Source organism: Callorhinchus milii, unplaced genomic scaffold (genome assembly GCF_018977255.1).
Source record: "Callorhinchus milii isolate IMCB2004 unplaced genomic scaffold, IMCB_Cmil_1.0 Scaffold20, whole genome shotgun sequence".
NCBI classification, from domain to species: Eukaryota; Metazoa; Chordata; class Chondrichthyes; order Chimaeriformes; family Callorhinchidae; genus Callorhinchus; species Callorhinchus milii.
The window spans coordinates 1,474,951-1,501,569 of record NW_024704761.1 but is presented as its reverse complement, the minus strand read 5'-3'; the positions used below and the strand labels follow the sequence as shown (position 1 = coordinate 1,501,569).

The following is a 26,619-nucleotide window of genomic DNA, read 5'->3' as shown; positions in this document are numbered from 1 at the left end:
GCGGGTTCACCATCAAAGGATCAATATTTTACTAATTACAAACACTTAAATTGCAAGAGATGTCAATGGTAAACCCTCTCAGGTGACTTCTCTGTGTTCTGGAGAAACTCAAATCTCTTCATCCTCCTGTAGGGAACCGTGTGAATGGGGTTGGACCTTCTCTTTCCCATTCTTAACTAAATAAAACTTGCGTTCTTTATTCCATCTTGCTTTCTCCCATTTCTCTGGCTCCTGACCTATTACTGGCCTTTATTGCTCAATCGACAACAAGGTTTTCGGGAGAATCCGTGAACATCCTCAAATCCTTCAGGACATAAAGGAAAAAGTATTAAAATATAGTTTAATTTAGGATTAGCTAAACTTTTCTTTCATAAACCCTCTTTTGTTCAGAAAGTCAAAGTGGGACAAAAACTTCAGGTAAATAACATTGACCTGGTGCATTCCTTTGCCTGCCTTCCAGCTAATGCTAGGCTCTGGGTTGAAGAGCAGCAATGAGATGTGAGGCATGTTGCTGCCATGGTGTTGCTGCAGTAAGTAAGAGAGGCAATGTTGCTCCTGGATGAGGGTGGCTGTCTTCATGGCATGTATAGTTTTCCTGCTACTTTACTCTGTCGCAGCTGCTGTTGGATTTTGAGAGATTTCGGGCATTTGTTTCTGTGCTTGCCACCACCTACTGATCACCAGAATTAAATCAGTTGAATTCACAGTGACTCAGTGCCATACAGAGCGGACTTTAGTGCTGCAACAATTATCAAACCATTTACAACTGTGCTCAGACATTTAAGCTAATGGACAATGCAATTAAGAGTACAAAAGGTTTGAATGTGGATTTTAATATAAAATAGAATATGAATTAAGCAGTTTTAGTTGTACCAGCCAGCGGAGTTTTGCAATATCGGGTGGAATTTTGCCAGTTCCTATTTTTTTCAATGCAAAACAAAGACGGGATAGGGTTAGCACAATGTCAATAACTTTGTTAACTTAGAATTAAACTACATAAATCTGCTATGATTTTCTCAGATATACTCTGCTCTTTAATAATATTGCAACTGATCTACAATTCATATGAAGATTACGTCATCACAAGTCAAAGTGAGAGAATCCAGTTTTTTTTTGACTCAAATCCAAATCCCAGCAGTTCAGTATTGAATGCAAGGATTTAGACTAGAAGCAATCGACGTTAACTGCTATACCACCCAAGGATATGTTTAGTATTATTTATATGTGAAAATATGTAAGATATGCTAGAGGCATCTCTAGACTGAGATACTTTCATCCCTTAAGTCTGAGCTGTGTTTGAACATTAGCCTCCAAGTCGAAATTCTAGTGTGCTGAGCTGCATTTGAACTTTGACTCCAAAGATGAAAACGAACGACCAAAATCCCATGTGAAACAAAACATTTTGTTCTTTTTTTGTTTTGTTTTATTACCTCAAGCCAAACAAGAGGAGCATGATTAATGGTTCCGTGCACAACCTGTAGATGTTTCTATGATTGTTGCATCAGTGAAATTAAAATTAAATAAATTACTGAGAACAGCTTTGTTAAAAGATAATTGCCAAATCCAAGGTAAGGATCACAGGGTTGTACTTATTTAAAATATGCAATGGCACCCAGTCTGTCCTGGCCCGTGAACCATTTTGTCTTGCGTGATGTGTAAGTTTTAAGGTGAAGCGGAATTGTGGAACATTTCTTTATTTGTTTGGAACCTAGTTTCCAGCAGGTCAAAAAAGGGAAGCTGGCTTCCAAATTGAGCCCGAATTTGAAGGATTTTCACAATTTTGCACCAAGTTCAAGTTCAAAACAGTGTGGTCTTACAGGCTAAGACGAGGAGGAATTTAAATCTCTTCTTGTGTGAAGCTTACCATAATGACTTTGGAAATGTGAGTGAGATGTGTATGGCTATTTATCTTCTCGGTTGTGCTCCTGTAACTTAAAACTTTATTTCATTATCTCAAGGGGGATGTATCAAAACCTGAGTCAGAGGTTGACTTTTATTGTCAAAGCCTTGAAGACGACTCTGGGAGCAAGAAAGAGCTACCAAATACCACCTGTAAGTTGATCTCCTGATGCGACTTCGATTAAAGGGGCTTTGTTGGATTTTCCACCGGCTCATTTGATAAAACAATTGGTTAGAATAAAGCTGAACTATAAAGCTACCTCAGGGAGAGGTGTTAAGTGAAGTCTGTATGGAGTTAAACTGGCTTCATGGTGATACAGTGAAGGGAGATAGGAGGTCAATCAGCTTTTTGCGATGGGTTGGTGATCTGGTACGACACCTGAGCCAGATTGGCTTTTAATGCTCTTGGGCACTGATGGTCAATCAACCAACGTAGGTCATCTGGGACTTGGAGCAGTAATCGGGATTCTTTTCCACTAACACTGTTTGGAAACACGGACCAGCTAAATCATCATTAGGAAAGTGAGGTTGATAGATTTCTAAAGGATAGAGGGATTAAGGGATATGGGGATAGGGCGGGTAAATGAAATTAGGTTAGAAGATCAGCCATGATCTTATTGAATGGCGGGCCAGGCTCGAGGGGCTGAATGGCCTACTGGTGCTCCTACGTCTTATGGTCTTATGTTCGTCCCTTGTGCTGAGCACCACATTTATCCTTATCCCCAACAGTGATGGCATTGAACGGTCATGTGGATGGGAAGAGTCTGACTCCGCCTCTCATTACCCACACCAACGCGACCCCCATGCCAACACCAAAGGGCACACTGTTTGGTGAGGCTGGGCAATACTGCAGCGAGTCCCGCAGAGGAAGCAGCATTTCCATCGATCCCAATCACCATGATCAAAAATCACCAGTAAGTTCTTCTGTTTCTGTGAAGCACTCTGCACGCCAAAGTCCTATCGTAGGGTGGTCCTAGCTGGGCGCTGGGAAGCTTGCCAGACAGCGCTCTCAATGGCAAGCTATACGGTTTTAGTTGGTTAAACTCCAGGGAAACACCAATGCACATTCTAGGGTCCCCAAGTCTTGTCTCTTGCTAACCTGAGCCTAATACTCTTCAGACTTAGACTGGAGTCCCTTTAGAGAGCGAGAGAGAGAGAGAAAGAGAGAGAGAGGGAGAGAGTGCATTCCATTTCACAGGATGCCCACACAAGGAAATTACACAGGAATTTTCTTGTGTAATTGGCATGCATGGAAGTCTCAGTCTGGTTTGGATACTCTTAAGCACGGCGATGGATTTCCGCAGTGTGTCAGGCAGACTCCAGGCCGACTTAAAAAAAACATTTCCTTCCGAAATTACGTTCCACAGAAAAAAATAAAATAATTTGGTCACTCAAGCCATGCGCAATTGGCTGCCGTGTTTCGCCCTCAAAATTTACAGTCAATTCACTTTACGGTATATTCTGTGAAGCGCTTTGAGACGTCTCGAAGACGTGATAAGGTGCTATATCAAGTACAATGGTTATTATTATGTGATCTGAGCGGCAGTGCCAGGGAGGGTCTGGCAGAGCTTTGATGGCCTGCCCGTCACGGTGCTTGTTTTCCCCCTAGACCAGTGCGCGGAGCTCTCCCTACGCCCCGTGGAGCACGGCCAGCAGCTGGAACAGCCGCCGATCGAGCTGGAACAGCCTGGGCCGAGCCCCGAGCCTGAAACGCAAGCATCAGTCCAGCGAGCGCAAGTCCCTGCTCTCAAACGACGGGAAGGAGAGCTCGGACGAGGGTGAGGGATCGGAGGATGAGAGGGTTAGTCGGGCCGGAAGTGCCAGGGGCTCGTTTACTCAGCGAATGGAATCTCTGGAGAACAGGGGATCCTTCGATATGCCCGGGACCCTCCAGGTGCCCTTCCATCACCGATCTCCCAGCATCCACAGCAGCCGAGCCCCACCGTTGGACCACCAGGAGTGTAACGGTAAAACCTCCCCTGCCCCCCAGCTGCACCGGTTCCACATGGATGAGCTGAGGAATGAGTCGGAGACTAATGAGGAGGAAGATGACACGGTGAGTTGGTGGGTGGTCACCAGCCAAGTTCTGTGAACGATTGGATTCATAAAGTAATGGGGGCAATATTTATGGTATTCCTCAATACATTCTGTGAAGCGCTTTGAGAAGCCTCGATGACACGATGAGGCACTGTGTTAAACCCGAGGATTATGAGATAGTATGGTTTATAGACTTTTGCGATGGCGATGGGTTTCCACGCGGGTCAGACACCTGGCTGACCAATAACAATAGACCCGTCTTCTGAACCACAGCAACACCCTGACTCCTCCCAAGCTAAAGTGCATCTTGTTGTCCCATAGAGTAAAGGAGGGCGTCTGCGGGCATGGATCTACTCTAAACTCCCGACCTGTTGCAAGGAACGCTCGAAGTGGTCCCTCTATCTCTTTCCACCTCAGTCCAGGTAAGAAAGTCAAACACCTGGTGTGGTTAGCTCAAGGTAAAATAATAATTGGAGTGGTGGGGGGGGGATGATTGTTTTTTATAATGAAAACCTCAAAAGCAAGAGCGAGGACAGAAATGAACAGTGGATCCACTTGAACAGATAAAATTACTGAATCTTATTGGTTTGTCTCCACAAATGCCTTCACAAAGGATTGTGCTGATGATTGTATATTAAGTGCTCTGGAACCCTACCCTGCATGAGGGATGCTATATAAATGTAAGTTGTCCTTGTTGTCTATCAATCAAATTGACTCACAGGATTGTGACTTGACTGGGATTTTACTGGCGCAGAGTTCTTGGGAGTCAGCATGATATGGACCAAATCCTCTACAGGAGGCACACTTTCTGTCCATGGGTGCTTTCCTGTGGCTATTTAAGCTACATTTCATCGAGCCTGGCACGTGTCTCTGTACAGAGCGTGCTGAGACTGGAATAAAGTGAGCTTGCCTGCTCCAAGCAGTTTTGCCAGTTAGCAGGCTTTTTTCTGAACAGTAAATGGTTCTGTCACTGGATCGTAGAGGAGCTTGGGGCTGAGTGGAGGGGAATTGGCTCACCCTTGCTTGTCTTTTTCAGGTTCCGTATCACATGCAGCAAAATCATTTCTCACAAGATGTTTGACCACATAGTCCTGGTGATCATTTTCCTGAACTGTATCACCATTGCGATGGAGAGGCCCAAGATTGACCCTAAAAGTGCAGTAAGTTTATTTCTCAAACTTTTCATTACAGCTCGTCAGATCAATAATCAACCCCCTCCCACACAACCATCAGTGGCTGATGGTCACTGAAGTTTAATGGATGTAGGTGTAATACTGTGGAATGTTTAAGGCTGGGTAATGAACTTAATGTAAAACCCACAAAATGCTAAATTTCTGCACGCCGAAAGGATTGGGTATTCAATCATAACCTGGATCGCTAGTTTTAATCATCGACTGTTTAGACTTCCCAAAAAGTGAGTGGAAGATGCTTTGGGCAGTCATCTCCGAGTTATCATTCACCACTAGTCTAGAAACTGCATAAACAGGATAAATGTGCTCATTTTCTCTGCTCCAGGAGACTGGAGTCCTGTTTATCCATTGAGAAGGAGTCCTGAGCAAAGTGATTACAGTTATTGTGAGAAGAATCTGCTCAGGTTAGTGTCCGAGGGTGTCAGTGGGTAACCCTGCCCACGACCTCCATCCGAATGGAAAGTAATAACCCAAATTTAACGCTAATCGTATGTGCCGGCAGTAAACCAATCTTGCCACAAATTTTGCTGAGGTACAGACAAACTGAACTCTAAAACGAACTTCAGTTTTCTACAAGTTTCGCTTAAAACCTGCGGAAAACCGGCTTCAAAATCCAGACTGAATTCAACAACGTGCTATACTCTGGACACTCTGAAATGCTGCGTGAATAGAGTATGCGTGGACCTGGGTGGTATTTCTGCCCAGTTGCTGGGAGTGCGCCGATGATCAAAACTACCGAGCCGGGTTATAAGCAAGTAACACAAAGATGGCTATTTTTAGCAACTTGTGGGCGGTGGATGGAGCCAGTGCGTGTGCAGATCATGGATTGATTGGAAGCAGTTCATTGATTGCGTCATCCTGTGTGGAGCTTAAACTCAACCTGTGAACGAGTGATTGATTCAACCTCAGCTGCATATATACCAGAGATCCACAGGATGAGTTCCAATGTACAAGACAGGGAATGCAAACCAGGTTCAGATTGTTATCATTTTAGAATAACGTTTAAATCACAATTGCACCTCATAGCAAGAAATCTTCCCCCTTCCCACAGGGTTTATTGCTGTGTTGGGTTCTCACAGCTCAGTGTCATTAGTCTGTCTTAGGAACTCTGCAGTGCAGTAAAACATATATAAAGCATGGAAACTGCTGCAATGATACTTTTCTAAAGAGGAAAGAAATTCAATCATTTAAGTATTTCTTAAACACTCAGTCAGCCTCTGATGCCATTTGAGCACTTACTTGGCCCTGTGTTAGGTTCTAAGCATAAGAAATGCCACAAGTAAAATAATGGGGGAGTTGAAAACCTCTTCCATTCAATAATTTGCCATTTTACTTTCCTGTGCCAAACCCTTGCATCTCTTTTACATCTTTTTTTAATTTCCTGTAGAATACAGGAAATCCCTTGACTAAAAATTCTTGTGTTTGATGAAGTGCCTTATGTGCCGGGAAGCCTTCACACAGGGCTTCACAGGATTTTATTGTAAAAGTGTAGTGACTGTGTATTGTGCAGGCGAACACAACATTGTTAAAATACAGCCACAATGCGTGGTGGAGAGACTTTAACAAGAACAGCAACAAGGCTCAGTTGCCGAGTAACTGCGATTTGTTTTGGTGAATGAATTCATGGCTTTGGAATTCACAACGTGCTATCTGATAGCAAATCCACCATCCTTTTCGGGAACTTGAGCCCCGGGGCTACAATTGTGTGTAAATAGTAAATCAGACTTGGCTTCACTTTAAAAATCTCTTTTCTTTCTAGTTTCAGACTGCATTCACTCCTCTATTGCTCTTCCCTCTGGCTCTTGTCCTTTTCTGTGCCATTGTTCAGGCTGAATCCTCTGAGTTATTTCTCTTTCACTTTTACCTCCTCTAGGCCAATTAAGTGTTGGTGGGATTTGTTTTGCTGCTTTCACTCTGGAGACTAACTTTGCAGCGTTAGAATAACAGAGTAAGAAGTTGAAGTTCACAAGTCTCAGCAAGAGTCAGATTAACACTATTTAGTGGTGAACTATGAGCAATTTCTTGCTGTAATGTCAGATTGGGAAGCGGTTAGTTAGAGCTCATAACAATCCAACACAGGGGAACGCTGCATTTTTAGATAAGACATAAAACCAAAGTCCAGTCTATTTGCTAAAGATCCAATGACAACATACTTTCTCCCATTGCCTGGCCAACAGTTCTCCATATTAATTGGTCACTTACCTGTTTCTATGACTTTGAGAAGATCATGTCACGTTAATAACATTTTGTACAATGCTGCAAGTAAGAAAGGCTTTATTAAATGTGATTTGCTCTGCAACGAGCTCCAAGGTAAGCTACCCATCAATTATTTTGACCCGCAGCCAATTGACATGTCAGTTTGACATATCCACGCTTGACACAGCATAAATTTATAAGCGTTTGAATAAAAAAAAATCCTGTGGTGGCAGAAATGTATAAGTTATTATATGTCTGCACATTCTAGTTTTAACATTTTTTGGGAGTGATTTCTGACGTCCGGCCCACTCTGTAAATAGGGACCATGTGAAATAGCTGAAGTTCAGTAGAATGCTCCCACAGCTTTTTAATTCGGTGGCTGCGTGTGAGAGATAAGTGAGCGGCCCCGATATTGGTGCAGAAAGGCAGGACCCAGCTGCCTCCTGGAACAGACATGCCTGCAACTCATTCCCTTCCCATCTTTGATCTCTCCCTTTGTCTCACGCTTTCGCATTGCTTCTCATTGTATCCCTCCCATCCCGTTGTCTGCTGTACTCTCTCAACTCTCTCTCAACCTCAACTCTCCGGCTCTCTGTTTTTAATGATAATAATAATAATAACTTGGGTCTATCCAGCGCCTTTCACTCAAAAATCATGTCTGGAAGCGCTTTGCAAAACCTAATTGTATTGAACTGTCATGAATGTTGTTATGGAGGCAAATGTGGCACCAAGTCTGTGGCTCCGACATCCCATAAAACAGCACTAAGACGAACAGCTGATTAATTTGATTCTGGGAGTGATATAAACTGGGAGAAAGACTCTGTGTTTCTTTGAAGTAGCGACAGCGGGGGTTTGTCAACCTGAATCATAAGGCAGATGGTACTTCACAGTTTCTGTCTCTCAGCTCCCCCTCTCTCTCTCTCTCCGTGAGATCTATCAGCCACTGATCAATATCAATCTTCTGATGTCTTTGTCGTACAATTTCCCATTAACAAGACTGAAGTCACAGATCACTAATTTAGCATCCAGAGCATGAAGATCCTTGTGTGCATCTCTCTTTAAACCAGGTCACTAACCGTTTCCACAACACCACAAACAGTGGTGAGGTAAATGACCAATTAATGTGGACGATTTTTAGCCAAGGCACTGGAAGAGTCTGGCTTCTCAGATAATGTTATTTTTAACGTCCACCGGAACAGGCAGACAGCAGTCCTCAGTTTAACAGCTCAACTTGAAGGACGACACCTCTGATCACACAGCACTCCCCCCTCCCCCCCCGCCCAGTACTCATCTCAGTAATGATGGAGTCCTGTAGCTCAGTGGTTAGAGCACTCACCTCTCAAGTGAGAGACCTGGGTTTGATGCCCGGCAGGTCAGGGCGAAACCTTGGGCAAGTTTCCACACTCCACACCCCTGATAATAATCCCTCAAGAAAGTAAAACAATAATAACTTGGTCACTTCAATCCACGACTGTTTGTGGGGACGCTGCTGTGCGCAATTGGCTGCCGCGTTTCGCCCACAAAAATGCAGTCAATTCGCTTTACAGTATATTCTGTGAAGCGCTTTGAGATGTCTAGAAGACGTGAAAAGTGCTATAATCAAATTATTATTATTATTACTCCACCAGAGTGTCAGCTTGGATTCTGAGCCTGGCGAATGCAGTGAGGCTTTGGAACTCCCAACATTCTGATCCACAGGCAAGATCACAACTGAGCCGGGCTGCAACTGGAATATAGTTCTTGAAGGGCTTATAAAGTAACGCAATAGTGCTTCTACATTCGGTTCAAGTCATTTTGTCTTCATTGATTTACACTAAAAGATCAATACAGGAATTCCCTTGCCAATCGTTGCCGGAGATTGGCTAGGACTCCGTTCAGACTTTCTTTAGTAAGCAAGAGAAAGCTGCTGATCGCAGCACCTCTTCCATTGTGATCAGCGTCTCTCTTGTTTGCGCCTGATTTCAGTTTAAACTTAAGAGCCAGTCTTCAAAAATATATGAATTTTATTTAATAGCAGTAATTCACAATATCTCAAGCTGACCAGATGTTCCTGACCAAAAACATCTGGTCAAAGGGAAAACGTGCATTGGAAGAAAAATAAAGGGGAGATGGCTTATTTTATTTACATGTTAAAATGTCTTAAAGGATCACAATCAAGTCAATGCCCAGCGGGTCACCCTGTGTTTTGCTGAAAATAATGGAGTCAGGCATCACTGCCTCAGTGTGGAGCCTTTACCAACATCCGTGCTCTTACCAAACTTACTACCCTGAACATTGCAACATTGCCATCTCCGACATTACCGGAGCCCTCATCCACACCTTCTTTGCCTCCAGACTCGACTATTTCACTCACAAAATATATAGTCGGTTCACTTCCCGGAATATTCTGTGAAGTGCTTTGAAACGTCTCAACGACGTGATAAGGCGCTATATTAAATGCAAGCATTATTATTATAATATTTCAATGCTCTGCATATCAGAGTCCTGAGCTCTTCCCTACACAAGTTTCAAAGAATCCACAACTCTGTAGTCTGTGTCCTTAATGACGAGCCAGGCTGGTTGGCCTCTTGTACTATGATTTGCCATGGTTCTAACTACCACATGAAAAATGCTGCCTATCGAACTTTCCAAATTTCTCAATGGACTTTCAGCCACAGTGAGAAGAGGATAGCCTTTCCTCAGATTTTGGAAGCTTGGGACTTGCAATCCGCCATTTTGCACATCTTTGTAAATCCTCGTAAATCACAAGTCACGATTCCCCGATCGGGTTTGCAAAGATCATGTTTCAATCCACATTATCTTCTTCCATTTACTAACTTCAAATGGAATCAACCTTAAAGAATTACCGTCAAGAGAACCAACTCAGAGTAGGAGGATAGGGTTGGATTGCACGCCAGCTCTCAGTTTGGCAGAGACCTTGTCTCAAAATTCCTTTAATAGTTTTCTTTGTGTGTTATGGGGAAAGCTCCATCGGCAGCACGCAGGCTTGGTAGGGGCTGCCAAGCCTCTAAAGTCTGCTTTTTCTGATATACAGCACGCTGCATTTTTGGGCCAGAGGCAGTCCTGAGCTCACACAGAGCGAGTGTTAGTTAATTGCTTGCAGATGATGGCAGCTTGGCCAACAAAGTTTCATTTAGACTCTTCACCCAGTTATCCTTGTCTTAAAGTAACAGCAGCCAGGGTTTGAGATCCAACAGAGAAAGAGACAAACACTCCACTAAAGACTGATTGCGAGTTAGAGAAAGAAGAAGAAAAAATAATCCTTAGCTTTCCATAACAACAACAATTATAATAATCTTTGTGTTTGTGATATTGGAACACCTAAACACTTTACAGGGAATTACTGTTAATTGTAGTGACTGTATTTGTAAGTGAACTCAGAAACCAATTTGTGCACAGCAATGTCCCACAGACAGACTTGAAGTGAGTGAGGATTTTATTTATACTCTCTATACAGTTAGTAAACCTACACTCAATGACTGAGAGTGTGTACCCTCTCCAAACCACCTTGTGACAATCATTGCAAACTCTTAAATTCAGTCTTAACTCTTTTTCACAAACTTCAGTGAGTCCAAAAGAGGACATAAATATAAGATAACCAGTAATAGATCTCATAGGGAGATTAGGGGGAACTCTTGTCACACTGAGGGTGGTGAGAATGTGGATCTCGCCGCTGAAAGCTATGGGAAGCAAATAGGTATTTAAGAGAAAGCTTGAGGCATATATCAGGGAGAAGGGAATAGATGATTATAAAAGAGGGAATAGGAGGAGTGGGGGGAGAGCTCATGTGGAACAGACTAGTTGAGCCGAGTGGCCTGTTTCCATGCCATATCAATCTAAGTAACTCAAAATATGTAAGATTTAATGGTGACTTCCTTCTTCTATCGGTCTTCCACCATGTCATTGTTGGATCAGCCTCTTTCCAAGCGCCTATCTTCATTTCACTTTGAAGAGCTTTACGTGTAGTCTGCCTTTTGCCATTTTTAAAGCTTATAATAAGTGCTTCTGAGATGCTCTCTCTTCCATTATGTTCATCCTCCCACAGAGAGCCAGCTTTTGAGACGGCTGGACAAATCTTTCAAAATTGCCTCTTTGGCAAGAAAACTGCAGTTAATCACAAAACGAGGTTCAAGCTGTAATAAGTTGAGTTAGCATGTAATGGGGCTGCCTTTCAGCAGGGCTGTGCTAACCAGCATTTTTCTGTCATTAATCTACTCTCGCTGTTGTGTTGGTAAGCCCGTATGCGGTGGGGAGGGGGGGTGGGAGGGAGGTGGGGGAAGAGTCCAGATTGCAGGCAATGTGGTCTCAGCCTTTCTATCAGAAACTTCCTAATAGATGTCAGCGCAGTTTGATGGAGCGATGGGGGGGATCGATAGGGTGGCTGTTCTGAAGGGATGAGATCCTTTTTCATCCAGACCGATCTTGTGATCTTGTTGACATCTACTGGAGTTAACTATTGCACTTTCACATTGTTCCTTTTCACATTTTTATCCCAGTGGAGTGCATACGATTTTGTATTTAGCGTTGTTAAGTCACACAATAAATGGACTTCTAACTAATGGAGAAATTGTGAATTCAGTTGAAGCACTTGATAAATAAGTGTTTTGGAATCGGCTCCAGGGGAGAATTTCAGGCTGGGTGCCAAGCCAGGAGAGAGATGCAAACAGTCTTGAGTAGGCACTGAGCATAAATCTAAACATCCCAAAATGAGTGGAATGACTACTCTCATTCCTGTCCTGTTCTTGTAAACAATCCAAAATAGCTGGGAATGTTTTCAAAGATGTGGCACTGACTGAGATTTAGGTAAGTGGAAAAGCCATTTGGACTTCTGCTGTTGAGAGCCTCATACGTTCCTGTGCCCAACACATTCCCTGTTATTTTCTATTTAATATAACCAAGTACAATAGAGTACAGCTTATTACTCTTCCAAAGGGTGGGGGCAGAGGAGTTGAAGGCCCGACTGACAAAGGTGGGATGGGCTGGGTGGGAGGTGTGGAACACGCTGGTATGGGAACATGATATGGGATTAACAGGTCACAGAGGTAGGGAGGAGCAAGGCTATGGAGGGCCTTGAAGGCGAGGACAAGGATTTTGAACTCTATCCTCTGGGAGATAGGGAGCCAGTGGAGGGGCGAGGGTGGGGGTGATAGGGTCAGTAAACTAGCTGCAGAATTCTAGATGATTTGCAGCTTGTGGAAGGAAGAGTTGGGAAGACCAACAAGCAAGGAGTTGGTGTATTCAAGCCTAGATGTAATAAATGCATGTGTGAGGGTTTCAGTGGGCTGAGGGGAGAGGCATTGGCAGAGCTGGGTTACACTGCAGAGATGGGGAAGGCAGAACTGGTCATAGTACAGATGTGGGATAGAAAGGACAGTTGAGGGTCAAACAAGATACCAAGGTTCTGGAATGGCTCCGTGAGGTGGAGTGTGCATCCTTTGATGGCGATGCTGCCAATGCCTGAGGTGTGGAGGCGCTGACGGGAGCCAATCACGGTGTCTGCAGCACTATCAACGACAATAGCTTGCATTTATATAGGGCTCTTCACGCGGGGTAGAGTTTTGGAGCACTTAAATGGACGGGGTGACTAATTTCATTTTCACGTGTGTGTTTTATCCCCTCTTTGTCTTAAAGGAGCGAATCTTCTTGACGTTTTCAAACTACATTTTCACAGTGATCTTCCTGACTGAGATGGCAGTGAAGGTAAGCCTGAGGGAGTAGCACCCAATGATCAGATCACTGACTCCACAACTGACTCAGTGACTGCCTGCTCACCCGCTCAGTGCATGATTCAGCAGCGGAGTGGAACAGATACCTGATTATGTCTCTGCAAACATGTTCAGCTCAAAACAGTTGACTTGGAAGGGGTAGTTTAGGAACATATATTGCACCACATCACATTGAGGCCCCGTGAAGAAATGACACTGATCTCATTGATGTCAAATTTGAGTGATCTATTTAATGTTATAAAAGAGCTGGCTGCTAACTCTTTAATAATAAATAGTAAAGAGAGGTCTGAAAATTCTCAGGTTATCCAATGCTGAAAATGTCCAGAGGGGTTGAACTGAATTCACTTCCATCTTGTTTTACCTGTGAGGGTTCGTATCAATGTTATTAGGAGTGGGACTCCAATACAAATGGTGATGGATCAAACACTATTTAGACTGCATCTTTCATGCTATTTGTACATTAGAGATATGGGACAGAGTTGGAAATTGTGATTAATAAATGGCCAGGCAGTAATGGCATGGATACGACGGATCAAATGGTCTCCTTTTGTGCTGAAAAGGTCGTCGTTTTCTATACTGAAGGAACCCCCCAGCCTTAATCTTAAAGTACAAGTCTGAATTTGGCTGCCTAAGTAACATCAAAGTCCTTGCCAACAATCCTCCAGATAAACTGGTTCATTTCATGAAACTTCACAATGCACAAAACAGCTGTTGTGTTCACCTACAAATTGGTCAATAAATCGAGCAGATGTGGTGGATTTTTTCTGTGTGTGAAATGGAAAATCTAAGTGTGTTGAGTTCATGGCTGTTTCTCGCTCTCGTTGCCAGTTGGTGGCGCTGGGGCTGTGCTTCGGCGAGCGGAGCTATCTGAAGAGCACCTGGAACATCCTGGATGGAGGGCTGGTCATGATTTCCGTCATCGATATTCTAGTCTCAATGGTTTCCAACAGCGGCACCAAGATCCTGGGAATGCTCCGAGTCCTGCGGCTGCTGCGGACACTGCGTCCTCTCAGGTAGACGTCGATCTCGAGTTTTTCACGTGGACTTGTTCCTAAAAAAAAAACAATTTGGTCACTCAACCCACAAGTGTTTGTGGGACGCTGCTAACATAACATAACATAACATAACATAACATGTAGGAGCAGGAGTAGGCCATTCGACCCTTCGAGCCTCTGCCCCACCATTCAATCATGGCTGATCTTCTAATCTAACTCCAGCTAATAACCTGACGCTGCCTTATCCCCATATCCCTTAATCCCTTTTGCAATACGAAATCTATCTCTCTCAGTCTTGAATATGTTCAAGGACTGAGCGTCAACAGCCCTTTGGGGTAGTGAGTTCCATACATTCACCGCCCTTTGAGTGAAGAAGTTCTTCCTCAACTCTGCTGTGTGCAATCGGCTGCCGAGTTTTGCCCACAAATATACACAGTCGATTCACTTTACAGTATATCCTGTGAAGCGCTTTGAGACGTCTCGAAGATGTGAGAAGGTGCTTTATCAAATGCAACTATTATTATTATTATGTTCCTGTGTTCCTATGACTTTGACCAAAGACGGATCTGAGATTTTAAGCTGCTGTAACTATGTCGATTTAATAATTTTTTACTCTACTGGCTTTGAGAGCTGGTGGGGTCTGTTATAATCCTTTCATTTTCCATCCTTCTCGGTATCTATGCATCTTTAGAAGGCGCCGTCTGAGGTGTCTTTTTTTAAGAAGAGTGTGAGCTAATCCACCCAATTACTCGCCTCTGGTAAACGCCCCAAATAATAATGGCATCAACCCTCGTATTCTTACCTTGGCAAAAAAACAATACCTTTTATGTGCTTTTACAAGCATATGTTTAGTGTTAAATATTCGTTTGACAGTCTTCGGGTTTAAATGTTAATGTTTGGCAAGCTTGTTTTACTTATCTTCTGTAATCACGGTCTACTTCTAAAATGTTAATTCGACAGTCGCAGGCTGGACAGGCACAAACCGAACCAGACAATCCCAATCGAGTACCGCGGGCAGTTTTGGGTTGAACCTCTCGCCCTGAAAAATACCGGGATTTTCCACAATCCTGTAATCTTGAACTTTCAGACAAAATGGCCTCGGGGCTAAAACTAGGTGAAATTTCAAGCCATTGGAGTGGTGGTTAATGGCGTGGTTATAATGGGGTGAAAAATCTGGCATGGGATGGACTGATTATTACACCACCAAAGAGTGCTAGTTGGACCAGTCAATAACAGAGAAGGCGGGAGGTGGTGGGGGTTGGGGGGGGTAATAAACTATCCACACCACCTCCCGAACTTCAATAGAATGGTTAAGCCTGAAGTTACCATAAAGCTATTTTGCAGCCACCATTGTAGACTCCAGCCGCAGAGAATGCTCAGACACTGACGGCATCATTTGATTCGTACTTGGGAGCCCAGCTCAACCTAAATGTGGTTAAGACATTATCTATGGCCACTGCACAATCTTAACATCTGAAGGACAAATTAAATTTTCTCTGGGCCCTAACCATGACGGAGGGAAGCAGAAATTGGTGTTGACTGATGGCAATTTTCAATGTGATAACTGGCACATCAAATGTCACATTTTACATCCGTTCTGCGGACATCTAGTTACGGTAATAATCCTTGCTTTTTATATAGCACCTTTCATGTCGGGAGGATGCCTCCAAGCACTTTACAGGGTTTACTGCAAAGTGTAGTGACTGTGCTTTTGGAGGCAAACATTGCTGCACTGCATCTGACAATATCATCTTGTGCATTGGTAATCCAGTTCACATAAGAACAGTGACCGTTCCCTTTAAGTAAGTGAAATTTGTCTGGTGAATAAAAATTCTTCAGAGAATATATCTTGAAACTCGATCATTAAAATTTTATAGAGACCAATTTTGCTGGGCTCAAGAACAAAAATGTTTCATTTTGAAGAAAAATAAGCTGCAGATAGTTCCCCTGATGATTTAGTTGTTAAAAGCTTTCCTCGGTGTAGAACTCAGTTTTATAGACCATGAAATATCCCGCTGGTGGCTGAATCAGTAACAAGGAGACTTGAACTCAGAACTGTCATTGGGAGGATTAAGGGGGAGTTGGGAAGAACTATTCTTACATAGGGAATTATTGGACTTGGAACAATTTACCAAAATGGCTATTGAGGCTGAGACCATAAGATTTAATAAGGTAAAGGATAAGCCTTTGAAGTGAAGGGAAAAAAAAGTATAGTGACTGTATCCTGTAAGGAACTACAGCAGCACATTTACACACAAACAGTTATGAAGCGAATGACCAGTTATATCTGGGGCATTGTTGGTTACCGATAGTGGGAAAGGGAGAGGAAGATTAATAGGCAGAAGAGCGAAGGGCCAAAGAGTCCAATAGAAATTGAGGAGATTATGGGAAGCAGAAAGATTATGAAGGGATTCGAAGGGTAGTACAAGGATCTTGCATTCGAACTGCAGGGGCACCTGAGAATCATTTGGTCACTCACTGCTGTGCGCAATTGGCTTCTGCCTTTTGCCCAGAAAATACGCAGTCAATCCACTTTGGAATACATTCTGTAAAGCGCTTTGGGAAGTCTCAATGACATGATAGGCTTATTATTATTATTATTATTATCATTACTATTAACCAGTGGAGCCTGGCAAGGATGGGGAGAATGTGTGTGTTGAGACTGGTACAGGAAAGAACATGGGCTGCAGTGCTTTGCATGAGTTGGAGCAGTGAGCTTTGTATTGTAAGGAATAACAAATGTCTGGCACTAAGTTTGAGGAACTAATTCAACCACGAAACTCTGCTGACATTAGTAAAGCTCTTCAGCTTCTCTCTCATGGTTGGTGACGTTATCGGGACAGTGAGATTGAATTACTGCCTTGAACACAATGCCAGACATCTTGTTGTTCTTTAACATACACCGTCTGGAGCTTATTTTTAAAAAATAATGTTTGCTTATTTCTCTTTTCTTAACTTGTTGTGCAGTAGAAGTGAGCAGGGTACGTCTTGACTCACTTCTTGAGTTCTATCTGTATATTAGATTATATTTGGCTGATGGACAGATGAACGAGTAGCAGCTCTCTGGGTAAACAGGAGGTAAATCCGTCTTTTTTAATAAATGTGGGACAGGTCTCAAGGCTTCTGAATAAACATGAGAAGAACTGTTGCCTTCATGAATAAACATGAAGGACATAATTGGCGTCTGGTCACCAAAGCCCAAAATTCCACCTAGACTTAGTTGTTGAGACCGTTTTGTCTTACAATTTTAAGATAACTCAGAATTGTGGAAATGTCTTAAACTCAGTGGGTTGCAAGTGAACCAGACATAAGGGGGTGTAATCTGGAATGCTTCATGTCACGAGTTGCTAACAGCAACTACTACTACTAATAATAATCCTTGCATTTGATATCACGTCATTGACAAGTCTCAAAGTGCTTCACAGAATATGCTATAAAGTGAATCGACTGAAATTTGTGGGCGAAACTCGGTAACCAGAGTGAGTCACCCATCACACAAGTGCATGGCCTGTCCGGAGCAGAGTCCTGTTTCCCCCTCCAACCACCCCATCAGCGTGACCCACTTGTGGTTCATGACAGAGGCTTCCTCTGCATGGCCTGGCAAACTTGGACATCTGAGTCCAAACACTGAAGGACTTCAGCACATCCACCCCTAGTCCCTCCTGGAGGTGCTCAGTAAAAGGGCTTTTGTGGAAGGATTCCTATCGTTGTTCAGTTTGATTCACAAAGCAACCAATCGTATTGTTCATCCTCTGCTTGGGTATCTAAAGAGCGCAGAGCTGATCGAACCGAACAGAGAAATCTTTGCAGTTCTAGAAGCATGTTGCTCAGCCCTATATTTAGGAGTCTCCTGCTGGACGGAATAATGCCAACTGACGGCTGGAGAGCAGGCTGAATGCTACACGTCCAGTATTGTTGGACAGCTGCCTTCCATTTGCAAGCCTGGATCAAACGAAAGAAGGAGACAGCGACCCCTACAGACAGAGAGAAAGATTACAGGCAGCTCGCACCAGGAGAACAAACTTCGTAGTAATGTTTGTGTTTGATACGGCACCTATAGCAGTAAAACACCTCAAAGCTCCTCGTAGAGATTCGCTGCCGAGTGTAGTGACTGTGCTTTTGTAGGCAAACGTAGCAGTAAATTGTTTATAATAATAATAATAATAATCCTTGCATTTGATATAGTGCCTTATCACGTCTTTGAGACGACTCAAAGCGCTTCACAGAATATACTGTGAAGTGGATTGGCTATGTATTTTGTGGGTGAAACACGGCTGTCAATTGCGCACAATTTGATGCTTCATCTACGACACAAACAGTCGTAGGTGAAACACTCTTGAGATGGTTCAATGTTATAGGTTCTGTAGCAAAACTATCATTGGCTGGTGGTGGTGTTCATATCTTTCACCAATTAAACCATTTTCCCTTTATACACAATATCATATGGATGTTGCCATTTTTTTTCCATCTTACCAACAGACATTTGTTTCTCCTGGTCACGGTTGTTACAAGGAGAAGCAGAGCATTTGAGAAAATAATACTCTGCATTTTACTGACATATAATAATCTAATAGAGAAAGATTGCAGTGGTTTCCATTCAGAAAATTCCTGGAAATGAAAAAAAAAGCACAAAATATTCTTGTGGTTCTCAAACCTGAATGCGCAGTACTCTGAGAATCTTTGTGGCGGTCTTTATGGCTCGAGAAACAGAAGTGGGGGAATGGTTGGCACGCAGAGGGTTAACATTGCTCAGCAGTTTCGTTTCAATAATATCAGCTTGTGGAAGCATAAAGGGAGGGAGCGGCGGAGGGATTTTGTTAGAGAATTCCAGCGGGCGGAAGTGGCTGAATGCTCGCCCACTGATATTGGGGGGAGACCAGGAGACATGAAGCAGGCCAGACTTGGCAAAACGGAGGGATTTGGCAGGAGAGTAGGACAGCAGGAAGTGATAGAGATAAGGGTGGGGCAAGTTGTAGAGGCTTGTCTTGTGAGCAATGAGGATCTTAAAGTTGATCCACTGAGGGATGGGAAACCAGTGGAGCCTGACCAGGATGTGGTTAATGAGCTCACTGAGCCTAGTGAGGACGGGAGTGATGGACACACCGAGCCTGCCAAGGATGAGGTTAAGCTCACTGAGCTTGGTGAGGATGGGGTTTATGGGTTCACTAAGCCTGGTGCAGGAGAGAAAAATTAGATGTGGAGTAACCAACAGTTGGCAAACAATTTTGGTATTTGAATCAGGAAGGTCGGGCCTGCTCCTGTGAATCAAAAAACTATCCCACAGATAAACTCTTCCACTTTTATGTTCCACAGAGTAATCAGCCGAGCACCAGGTCTTAAACTTGTGGTCGAAACACTGATGTCATCTCTCAAGCCGATTGGAAACATTGTGGTCATCTGCTGTGCATTCTTCATCATCTTTGGGATCCTAGGAGTTCAGGTTTGCCAATGTGGAGAGACATTTTGCTGAAGCCAAGCGTCACTATCTCAGAAGTTAATGAAATAATAATCCTTTAATAATACTTGTTCAGTCAGCCTGGCTCAGGCCTAGCACTCGTGTCTCTGAATCAGAATGTTGTGGGTTCAAGCTCTACATTAGCTCATGGTCTAGACTAACACTTCAGGCTGAACCACGGCATTATTAGAGGTGCCACCCTTTAGACAAAATGATAAGGCAAGGTCCCGTCTGCCTGTTCATATCATTCTGTGGCACTGCTTGAAAAGAGAAAGGAGTTTCTCTCTCCCAGTGTCCTGGCCAATATCCCCCAGATAAAAATTAGTCACTCGCATGAATTCATGGCTGTTTGCAGGAAATCATTGTACACACATTGGCTGCTGCGTTTGCCTACAAATTACATTCACTGCAGTTTGAAATGAATCCTGTGATTCGAGTTAAGACATCCTCCTGACAAGAAAGGATTATTATTATTTTATTAAAAAAATTGTTAGCCGGGTGTCTGACATACACAGAAACCTAACTCCGTACCTACGCGTCTCCAAGCCAAACTACTGAGAGTTCCACATGGACATTTCTATTTGTCCAGTATGGAGTGCCCAGAGGGACACCCAGGCTCACCAAAAATTGCCCCCCAAAATACAAGGTCCCACAATTGGGTTAGAATCATTCATTCTGCTAGACTTCCTGCTAAACAGAGCAGTGTTTATTTTAATGAATGTGCCTGGCTTTGATATGATTCCAAAGGATGTACCACTCTCTTCCAGCTCTTCAAAGGCAAGTTTTACTTCTGTGTTGGAGAGGACATCAGGAATGTCACAAACAAATCAGACTGCCTTCAAGCCAGCTACAAGTGGACTCGACACAAGTATAACTTTGACAATCTGGGTCAGGTATGATGAGGCTTTGCATGTCACTTGCAAAATTATTTCAGTCAGCAAAATAAAACTGTGATTCCCAGGTCCAATTCTTACTTGTAGATGCAGTAAGCCAGCAGAGCAAGAGAGAACGGTTCAGGGACGTGAAAGGCAATTTCAGGACAGAAACCACAAAGTTTATTTTTACACAGAGGGCCATTGATGATTGGAACAGATTATCAGAGGAAAGGTGGTTGACTCCAAGACACTAGACTTTGTTAGGAAATAGTTTGATGCTCCGAAGGGGGAATGACTGGATGTTCTAGAAGAATGAGATTAAATGGACCAAAGAGTCTTCTTCATCTGAATCTCTCTTGCCTTATGAGGCTGTTTGGTCAAGATGGGAGTTTTCCTTCCGTTGAAGCAGAGAAGCCCGAGGAGCAATATGATAATGGAGTTTTCGATAATGAAAGGGATCAAGAGGAATTGGTGAGGAGCTATTTCCGCTAATGATTGATTCGAAGACAAGAAGGCATGAAGGTGTATATTATATTTATGAATGCATGAATATAACTAGGAATGTGAAAGATGGAAGTTCGGAATTTGCTTTCTGTCAGAGGATAGTTGGATTTGGCTGGAGTAGCGGCTGGATCAGAATTGATTGAGGACTTTAAAAAAGGACTTGAATAAATATATTCAGGGAAAGGGTACTGGAGAAGAAGTGGGATTGGAGAAGAAAGGGAATGTCCGTATACCAGCAGAAGGGACAAAAAACGAGTTGAAGGTCTTTCAAGAAAAGAAGAGAGGAGAGAATTTATTTTTGGTGTTGCAATGATACGTGTCCTTTTTAGAGACAGTGAATAATTTCCCAGCACTGTCATCGCTCCATTCCATAAGCATGTGAGTAAGATATCATTAATGGAATGTTGCAGTTTCTAATAGGTTCATGTTTTCAGGCTCTGATGTCCCTGTTTGTCCTCGCATCGAAGGATGGCTGGGTTGACATCATGTACGATGGTTTGGATGCAGTGGGAGTGGATCAGCAAGTAAGTTGGAATTGAATTGTCACTATCATTTCCAAGTGGAATGCAGTCCTGCCAGAGTCAGGCCTTGTACTGTGATGTCTCTGCATGTTCTTCCATCCTGCATCAACCCGGCAACCCCGAAGTTCACCTGGTCTTAGCCTGTGAAAACATTTGATCTCAAAATTCCCCGCACTTTGAAATGCTAAGATAATTGTATACGTCTGGGCTTGGATAAGAATTTCTCCCCGAGGAGCTTTGCTCTGCTCCACACTGTGTTGTCCTGTGTCACTTTTATTTCTGATCAATTAGATTTTGTAAAGGTTTGAATGAGAGGATTAGAATTAGTGAATTTGAATTGAATCTACTGTGTTTGAACCAGTTTTATTGGCTTTTGTAAAATGCAATGGCATTGACTTGACCCTCTCTTCCCTTCGGCAGCCAGTCATGAACTACAATCCCTGGATGCTCCTTTACTTCATCTCCTTCCTGCTGATCGTGGCCTTCTTCGTGCTCAACATGTTCGTGGGCGTAGTGGTCGAGAACTTCCACAAGTGCCGGAAGCACCAGGAGGTCGAGGAGGCCAAGCGCCGCGAGGAGAAGCGTTTACGCCGCATGGAAAAAAAGAGACGGAGTAAGGAGAAGCAGCTGGCTGGTCGGTAGTCTTTCTGAATCTCTCTGAGTTCTGCTTGGCCTTTGACACCACCTCCCAGTGCCTGACGATTGGGATATCTCAGAGCATGACCGTAAAGCCTCTGCATGACAGAATGATCTGGTATAGAAGCCCCTCCCTCCGCCCACCCACCCATCCACCAACCACCACCCCATCTCTCCCCCTCGCGCGCTCTCTCTCTCTCGCCCGCCCCCGCCCCCCCCCCCCCCACCCCAACCCCCCCAAATAAAAATGTTTCTGGGGAGAAATTCCACCTGGATCTAGATTTACTCTATTTATGGAGCAATTTAGAGCATCCAGAATTTGGCGAATTATTGAAATCCGTCTTAACTTTGCAGTTGGTTCAGTAGTTCTTAAAAGAAACTTACAAAAAAAAACTGGCTTCAAAATTAAAGACCGTTTCAAGAATTTACCAAATTCTGGACACTCTGAAATGCCAGTTAATAGAGTAAATCTAGACCCTGGGTGCGATTTCTCGCCACGCACAGTTGTCCTGTAGGACCTCGCTTGCATGTTCGCCAACACTTCCATTGTAGGACAAGCTGTCTTTTAGTCAAAACATTTCCATGAATTGGAGAACGCACAAAGTGCTGCGCACAGTAGTGCAAGAATACTGCCTCTCCTTGTACAGCAGATAGTTTATTGCTGTTACTCAGCCGCAAAAGATGTTGCCAATCTCAAGGGGCGATAATCTTGTACCATTGGCGTGCAGGCACCTTCACCGTTTGTTTAGTAGACTCTTGTGTTACAGTATGCAACACGACTGCTTTCAGACAGTTCACTGAACACTAGGACACATTGGGGATGGGAAGGAATTTGTTCACCACCAGCCCCCACCCTCCGCCCACCCGCCCCTGCAGTATGTTCAGTGTGGGTGTGGGTGTGAGTATGCATGTGAGTATGTGCGGTGAATATTAGTGTGAATGTGGCAGTGAGGACATTTGTGAATGTATGTGAGAGAGTGTATGTGAATATGAATGAGAATATGTGTGTGTTGGTCTGTGTGTGAATGAGTTTGAGGACATTCAATGAGAACCGGAACAAGCTGTTTCTGGGATGTCTGTCTCTTGCAGTTAAGTTGCCTCCTGGCGCTCACTGTCAAGACTCAAAGAATCACGTGTGATTAATGGTCTTTTGGGAAGAGAAGCTGGAGAGAGCTGCCACCATGGGGTGTTCCCCAGAGAAGGCCTGAGCACCACAGCTTCCTGCATCACAATTTATGTTGGACCTTGGACACAGGCTGTGGAAACAAGTGCGGGATTTGTTTTGAATAGATTAACTCCCCTTATTCCTCAGACTCCTATTACCCACAGCACAGAGCCAGCAAGTGGGAAGAATCTTGGTCCCCATTCAGTTCAGATGTCATTCAGTTACAACTTCTGCACCAAGATATTCAGTACATGATACTACAGAACATTATTTAATGTAGATTTAAGCAGTCGTGTTCAGGATTGTAACTCAAGGATGTAATAAACCAAACAGTCCGTAAAGGCCAGAGTTTTAGATCCATCAAATATCCCTTGAGAAATACAGATAAACGTCATGGTTTAGATGTAACAGCCTGGTTCCACACAGTAAACTTTATTTAGGCCGTCAGAATTTTGAGTTAGTCAGAAGCTGCTACTGGCACATTGATCGAATTCAGCAGACTGTGCTTTACAGTGGTGATAATTCCTTCATAATTAGGATTTCACTTCACTTTTTCTCTTTTTAAAAGTTGTGGCAGTCTTACAGGTATGTTTATATCAGAGCTTAAAATATATTAAATGCTCTAATAAAGTAGAAATATACTGGACCAGAAGAGACCACTAAGGGATCCTGTAAAAGAAACAACTTTTTTTTAAGTGTTTAGAGGCTTAAAATGTCATGTGGCAAAGTCATTATCAGAACGTTATTTAAATGTTATCTGTAGGTTAGAAATCTTTGGGTTGAAATTACAGTTGGCGTTACATCTTGCGTGTTTGACGATGTGCGGTTATTACCGGCAAAATTCCCTGGTCTCCAACAGTACCAAAAATGCGATGTGTAACACCAGCCCGGAATTTCAGCCCACTTCGCTTCTCTTGGCTTGCTTCCTCCTTCCTTTCATTCTCTCTCCCTTTCCGATGGTTTCCTGTTCATCTCATCTACTGTATGCTTATCTTTACCCATCACTCCTTCCATCTCTTCACATCTTCTGTCCCCTTTCCTTCCCTCCTGCACTCTTCCAGTCTCAACAAAGTGTAACAGATTTCAGCATCAGCAGCTTCCCATTAAATAAAACTAGCAGCTACGATAGTGCACGTTAGAATTCAGAGAATCCACAACACTGAAACAAGCCATTCAACCTAACTATTCCACCCCAGTGTTTGTACCTCACATGTGCCTCTATTCCTTACTCCCTCAAGTATGCATGAATTTCCTCTTAAATGGTTTGATGCTTTAGACACACCGCATGTGACATGTCCCACAAACAGCACAGGAGGAAGTCATTCAGACTATCAAGGCTGCTCCACCACAGACCATTCTTTGACCCACATATTATAGCTTCCCCTAATTCTACCTCATCCCTTAATATTTTTATTCCCCGAGTATCTCTCCATCTCTTAAATCTCTCAACTGATTCCTCATCTGAGGCCGTCCGTTCCACCTTCTTCTCCACCTCTGAGAGAGAAGAAAGTCTTCCTCATGTTGGCTCCTGATCTGTTTCACCCGAATTTTAAGGTCACAACCTCTCGTCACTAAAGGATCCACCAGGAGGAAAATAGCAGCAGTTTGATATCAGAAGGCAGTATACTAACTAACGTCTTTGTTAATTAGTAACCAGGATGTTAGTTGGTTTGTATTAAGTATTTTCACATTAAATATTTTGTAATTCACTCAAGATCACAAGATTGGTTTAGATGAAGAAGGTCCTTTGGTTCATTTGATCTCATCCTTCCAGAATGCCCACCCTTCCATGACATGCTCCCACCACAGCTTCTTAAATACAAAAAGGCCACAACTTTCTCAATCTTCCAGTTCCATTGTATGATTTGCTTCCCTTACCAACTAAATGAAGCTCTCATAATCGTGCTTTCATTTTTTCATTCCAAAGATTCCCGCTATTCAAAGGCAGACTCAGAAAGATCACTGTGATTTGTCTCCATGTGTCTGTCACCTTGTTGGTATTTCTCTGATGGTGTGAAATGTGTGTCTGTCTTGGACTCTCCTTAGTTTTTTAGTCGTTTGTTGTGTGATAAGAGTTTGCATTTCCCCCTGTGTTCTGGTCTGTTGACAAACTTAATCTCAGCCTATAAATCCATCAAACAAATATTTGAAATGCTAGAAGAATAAAAAAAATCAAACTTCTTGCCAACTTGCACACTCTTAATGGTCCTGCCCAGGCTAAATTTACTGGTTGTATTAATTTAGAACATCAAATCACGATTTGACTCCCTAATGGCTGGGTTTACAGCTTGGTTAACTCCGATATGTGTGTTATAAAGATACATGTGTTATATTTTGCAAATCTGTTTGTCTTCCGGTTCCTGTTCTCAGGCCAGGTGCTCTAGTCTTCCATTACCTGTTAGGTTTGGTGTCAGTCAGTCCTAATCCAGTCTAATCAAGTTTTGCAGATGTCAATGTGGTCTCAAAATTTGATCTCACTCATTGTTCTCTGTGATAACTTTTATCGGCTGTGCAAGCGTGTGTATTTTGGAACGTATTTTGGAAGGCACACAAATTATTGTCTGTATTTCCCAAGACCAAACAGTTTGTTGTTTTTTTTTACAAGGAATAGTTTGTAAGGAGCCATGGACTATTTTATGCATAAAGATAAATCAGGTGATGCTATCACTAAACTGAGTTGAATCATATTCTTACACTGTCTATTTGTAATCTCACCTAACGTTAACCCACATGGGGTTAAATTAGTGCTAGAATTATTTCATGATGAAGTAATACACAGAATGGCCGCTGGGAGGTAATGCCCTCTACTCATCCCATTCCCAGTGTCTAATTTTCACGCACAATCTGCTGTCATGTTTGTTTTCATACATGAGGTGACGGGCAAGATATTTGGGGGTGCTCTTAGAGAGTTCGTTAAGTTTTTTTTAATAATAATTTTCTAGGCTTGACCTTCAGAAGAGTGGCGAAATTCACTCTCTTCCCGGCCCAGAAAATGTAATTTCGCCAGTGATCATTATCGCATCAAATGACACTTTCTTTCTCTCCCCGTATATACCTTTTTGCCAGAAAAGTAAGAAAATAATTCAGTTTAAGGAAACATTCCTTAGTTTTAGACTTGATTAAAGCTGTGTTTGACAGTACCTTCCAACTTCACCTAATTGCCATGGGTGAGATGTCAGTGCAATAGTGCATAGTCCATGCCTCCTTACTAAAGATTGTTGTTGAAGATCTTCTGACTGTAACCCATACTTTACAAGCGCATGCAGCTGTATTCTGTGAGTGAAGCTGGAAGGGAAGATTGCTAAAAGCAGTATTCAGCTGCATGATCAGCATGTTGGATTTTGGAAGCGCTGAAGCTGATTGCGTAAAGTGATGAAGGTATTCCGGATAAAGGATATATTTTTAAAATTGCGGTAAAGA

At 43.1% G+C, this 26,619-nt stretch overlaps 1 protein-coding gene across 1 annotated transcript in view; it reads left to right on the top strand.

Annotated features, from left to right (window-relative positions):
* Positions 1-26,619, top strand: part of LOC103175750 (calcium channel, voltage-dependent, T type, alpha 1G subunit) — a 158,173-nt gene that overhangs the window by 116,025 nt on the left and 15,529 nt on the right. The window contains 11 exon segments of the mRNA XM_042342353.1: positions 1,959-2,052; positions 2,629-2,813; positions 3,509-3,955; positions 4,258-4,358; positions 4,973-5,096; positions 12,954-13,022; positions 13,877-14,061; positions 19,357-19,483; positions 20,266-20,391; positions 21,312-21,401; positions 21,819-22,032. Coding sequence (XP_042198287.1) covers positions 1,959-2,052; positions 2,629-2,813; positions 3,509-3,955; positions 4,258-4,358; positions 4,973-5,096; positions 12,954-13,022; positions 13,877-14,061; positions 19,357-19,483; positions 20,266-20,391; positions 21,312-21,401; positions 21,819-22,032 — 1,762 coding nt within the window.